General features: G+C 38.9%; 1 protein-coding gene across 1 annotated transcript; it reads right to left on the reverse strand.

Moving 5' to 3' along the window:
* Nucleotides 1-2,183: 2,183 nt before the first annotated feature.
* Nucleotides 2,184-4,908, reverse strand: LOC106297748. The gene is made up of 5 exons (XM_013733928.1): nucleotides 4,741-4,908; nucleotides 3,939-4,566; nucleotides 3,710-3,885; nucleotides 2,969-3,484; nucleotides 2,184-2,528 (listed from the first exon to the last, which is right to left on the reverse strand). The coding sequence occupies exons 1-5, from the start codon at nucleotides 4,906-4,908 to the stop codon at nucleotides 2,184-2,186; spliced, it is 1,833 nt and encodes a 610-aa protein (XP_013589382.1).
* Nucleotides 4,909-5,065: the final 157 nt, after the last annotated feature.

Consider the following 5,065-nt stretch of genomic DNA (forward strand, 5'->3'; position numbering starts at 1 on the left):
ATTGTTACTTGTCACACACTCACCACTATTGAATCTGCTTAGCTTAAGAAATGACTTGTATTCTCACTGATTCACATCACTAGGACTGGTTCGACATTCACCCCCCTATACTACAACATTTGCAATAGGTGAAAAACCTAACACCAGAATTACATGGAATTAGGGTGAGAAAGACGACATGATGAAACGGCATCGTTTCCACACGCGCCATAATTAAAATAATATTTAAATGTGTCGATATTGTAAATCCCTCGACACATGCGTCACAGACTGTAACAATTAGCCTCGATATTAGGTTTGAGCCGTATTTTCCACACGCGCCATAATTAATCGACAACTCAGTCCAATCAAGCAATTGGAAACGTCACATTAGAAATGTATTATATTAACATTCACAGCTGGGTTTTGCCGTTTTACAATGGCAGAATTATTCTATGATTAATTTATTTACGGATGAGTTTCGGTCACTTATGGTTGGGTTTATCGTAAACTAACATTCATAACTGAGTTACCTTATACGTTTTGGCTGAGTTAACTTTAAGTTTTCACTAAGTCAACATTCACAGCTGAGTTATTTTATACGTAGAGGCTGAGTTATTATAAAGATACGACTGAATTAAACAAACACATTATGACTGGGTTATAGTACTTAATATACAAGAAATATGAATTCAACATGTTTACATTCAGGAACCAAAATTATCAGATTCAAAATACAGACAAGGCATCACTTTCAGAAACCAAAATTGTTAGGACCAAACTTTTCAAACATGTGGACGAGATCACACCAGACTCTTGTTAACATCCACGGAGGCTTGTCGCCTCCGATATCCCAAGTTCTCTTCAAATAGCGCATCTAGCAACGAAATAGTGTTCTGGCCACAAGATTAAAATGTGTCCAAACTGTCGAATTATGCCTTCGATCCCATGTGTTTTTGCGCTACAACAAATTTTTTTTACAAAACCGTTACAAAATGATGGCTAAATGATCCATTGCTGTCATTTTAAGTGGACAAATTGTTCTTACAGCGAGTTGAAGAAACCATCGTTCCTTAAAATGATCGGGAATTGGGCGGTATGTCGGCCAATCATGAACCCAGCCTTCTGCAAGAATCGACGGGATGACGAGAGAGAGATCACTTAAAAATTTGAACCAGGTAATACTGGTTGTGTTACAGACCACATTTACAGACCACATTTACGAGAGAGAGATCACTTAAAAATTTGAACCAGGTAATACTGGTTGTGTTACAGACCACATTTCAGGAACAATCGTCATAACGTTTGATGGGGATATAGAGTTTTTGTTTAGTTTTTTTTAGAGAGAGAAAGGTGTAAGAGAGGAGACAATATATAGAGAGGTACAGAACGTCAAACGTCTCGAGTTAAAATTTCCCAAGAAACAGTTATCTTTTTCCCGCCAAACGTCAGGACGAAGTTACACTTTACGGCTGAGTTACATACCACATTTACAGCTGACTTAGTAAATGGGGTTTAGGGTTTAGGGTTGCTTGTTTAGGGTTTAGGTTTGCTTTTTTGGGTTTTTAAGTTTGGGATTTGGATTTATGGTGCAAGAATAGTTATAAAAACACAAATTCATGATAAATAACACAATAATAGTTTATAAGTTTTGAATTATGCTCACACCTTATATGTATCAGTTAAGTTTATGATAATTGTAAGACAAACATATACCTCAAGATCATAATTGATTCTAAACTTGTAGATTCAATAAAGAAGACACATTCAGTTGATTATATATTCATTTCAGATATATAATTGGGGTTTCAATTTAACATTTTAAAGTACAAACATTTTTTTTATAGGGTATGTTTGAGGTATGGCTGAGTTATAATATCGTAACGGCTGACTAATACTAATCGATACGATTGAGTTATATAAACATGTTACGATTATAGGGTATGTTTGGGGTAAGGCTGAGTTACGTATATACGACACGGCAGGGTTATAAAAACGATAAGACTGAGTCAAATACTTAATAACAACATAAGTCTAGTACAAAATAACAACATAAGTTCATCATAAAGCAACAACAACATAAATCAAGTACTTCATAACAACACATGTTCATTTAGCCATCATTTGGTCCGTCACAACATTTCCTCCTTCAGCGAGGATATCTGCTGCCATCTTTATGGGTAAACGTGGAATATTTTGATCATTTATACACCAAGCGCTTGACACTCCACAAACTTCAACGAATACACCCCACAATCGCCAACCTGAGTGTTTTGTGGAGTGTATCTTTTGCTCCTCCTTCTGAATGAGAACTTTTTCCTGCTAATGGGTCGGATATTGGCAGGAATATGTACACTCAACATAGCGGGAATCATTTGCGTCAGCGGTTTAAATGAATTCAGAATTCTCTGCTCACTTTCGAGTGTTACCTCTCCAAAGATTGGATCATAGCAATCAATCTTCTCTTTCTTCAGATCCACGTGATACGCAACCCAATGATTTCCGCCGGTTTGAAGACATCCGTACAAGTGATCCACATCTTCATACCACTTCAAGTTTGTTAGACAATGTTCAGGAAGCTTACCCTTTAACATATCTTCATAACCATTGCCTTGAACATGAACATACTAGGTTTTATCTTGAACTGAGTGAAATCGTGAATCAAAAAACTTTTCCACCAAACGTCAATGAAGGCAATCCGCTTGGATCAGAATGGAGTTGGATTTTGCATAGCAATCCGCTTGGACCAGAATTGAGTGGGCTCTCGCATGGACCTTTTAATGAGGTCGTTCATATACGCCACGACATGCTACATAAATAATATTAACAAGTCAGTTGTAATCAAATATATAACTCAACCGTTATATAATAAAAGAATATATAACTCAGTCGTGATATAATAAAAAAATATATAACTCAGCCGTAAAAATTAGATAACACATCCGTAATTAAAAAAATAATATACAACTCAGCCGTAATAAAGACTTACATTATGAAACACCCATCCATACTCATTCTCCGGCCACGGTCTCTCATGGATGAGTATGCTGTAGAAGTCACTCTCATGATCAGCTGTTAGTACTTCTTTTTTACCTGGTGCTGCTGGTGGTTTGGATGGAATTGCCTTGATGTGTTGCATAAGTTTCTCCAATAGCGCCGAATCAACAGGTGCTAGATGGTCATACATTGCTGATGAAGGAGTAACATTCTTCCTCATGCACGTTATTCCATCATGTCGTACTTTCGGAAAAACTAATGATGAAGAAACTGCCGTCATTGACAACCCTTTTGGAGTTAACCGAACATTTTTCTCCCGGTAGTCCTTAATTATGGCAGATCTAACTACTTCAGAATTCTCGACATCAAACTCCGGCGTGAATTCGTTCTGTTCTGCAACAGCTTCGTCAGTTATATCAACCAATGAACTGTCCTCTACATCAGGTTGTACCTTGCATCTTGTTACACCGTCACGCGGTGGAGTCACCTTTTTGTACTTTGAACCAACCTGTTTTTAGTTCTTTAGCTCAGCCTCTTGTTTCTTCTTTAACTCAGCCTCTTTTTTCTTAGTCTCAGCCATTTTTTTCTTAGCTTCAGCCTCTTTTTTCTTAGCTTTAGCCTCTTTTTTCTTATCCTCATCAGTTTTTTTCTTAGCCTCAGCCTTCTCCTTCCTCTTAAACGCAACATCTGCCCACGCTGCTTTTTTCTTCTATTCGGCTTCCTCACCCTTAACAATACGCTTGTGCCTGCAGCCGCGTCCATAGGCTGGATCCTTAGCAGCCTTATCATCCTTAGTAGCCTTAGCATCCTTAGTAGCCTTTGCAGGAGAAACTACTACAAAATCAAGAGGCTGCATATCAGTAGCTTTATCGACACTACCAAACTCCTCATCCAAAGTCCTTTTCACCCCTGATTCCTTTTCAAGCTCCTTGGCCAAATTTTTTTCGGTCCAAACTCCTTACCAAGAGTTGCAGCTACTAATGCTGGACTATTGACAGACTTCTGATGCGTTCGAACCACCGGTGATGCCATCGATAAAGAGTTATCTGATATTGGTGGAGAGGGGTTATCATGGTTTTTGGGAATTTTCCCAATCTCCAGATATTTCAGACGCTCCTCCAGTAAAGCATTCACCTTGTCATCAATGGTCTTTTGGTCCATCAATGGTCTGTTCCGGTCTAACTCGTAAGCTTCCAACCGTGAATCAACCTGATCAAATTTTCTAGAAATAATATCCAGAGTACTCACAATGGTCGTTAGAGTCGCTTTGTTCTCCAACTCCAACTCTTTGCTACCTTCCTTCTCGCTAGAACCCTTTCCCGCTGCATCAACTTCAGACTCATTCTGTGTCTTAACTTTCTTCTGCTTCTTAGTGGGTGGCTCAGCTTCTGACGAAACTCCACTCTTCATTCTCTTCTTCTCATCCCCCTTCCCCTTTGCATTCCCCTGCACTTCCCACAAACCTTTCACAAATCTACCTGAATGTATGTCTGTTATCAACCTAACGAGTTGTGGGTCGTCATCTTCACCCGGCCAAATAGGAAACATCTCTTCAATTGAGTCCTTGAAAACCATTCTCCTCACACGCACCTGAAACACCAGGCTATAACAAAACTAAGCCATCAACTAAAATAATTCAGCCGTGATTTAACACATAACTCAGCCATCAACTAAAATAATTCAGCCGTAATTTAACACATAACTCAGCCATTAAGTAACTCCGAACTCAGCCATCAAATAAATTAAGTCAGCGTTAAACCTTACCTCGCCATGCTTTTCGATTTCGGCAGATAACAATTTATCAAAGCTTGCACATGTACGCTTTCCACCCCATTGCAAAAGCGGAACGTCTTCGTTATTGATCACTCTCCCAAAACTCTCACTGAAGCATGTGACGGATTCATAAGCCCAAATCAATAACGCGTTCTTCATGCCGCTTATTGTGTATGAACCTCCATCTGGAGCCAACGTTTTAATAGAGTCAATTAGAACTTCGTATGCAGTCCGACCCCATGGATAGGACCTTATGGCTTCATCGTCGAATACCCTTATTGCACTTTGAAAGGGTATCCTTGAATTGTGATGCAAA

The sequence above is a fragment of the Brassica oleracea genome, chromosome C6 (genome assembly GCF_000695525.1).
Source record: "Brassica oleracea var. oleracea cultivar TO1000 chromosome C6, BOL, whole genome shotgun sequence".
NCBI lineage: Eukaryota > Viridiplantae > Streptophyta > Magnoliopsida > Brassicales > Brassicaceae > Brassica > Brassica oleracea.

Excerpts from the sequence above, each read along its gene's own strand:
- LOC106297748 (XM_013733928.1), bottom strand. The coding sequence starts at position 4,908 with ATGAAGAACGCGTTATTGATTTGGGCTTATGAATCCGTCACATGCTTC. Across the intron at positions 3,485-3,709 it reads GCTGCAGGCACAAGCGTATT|GTTGGTTCAAAGTACAAAAA; the intron begins GTTAAGGGTGAG and ends AACTAAAAACAG. Across the intron at positions 2,529-2,968 it reads ATGGATGGGTGTTTCATAAT|TGGTATGAAGATGTGGATCA; the intron begins GTAAGTCTTTAT and ends ACAAACTTGAAG.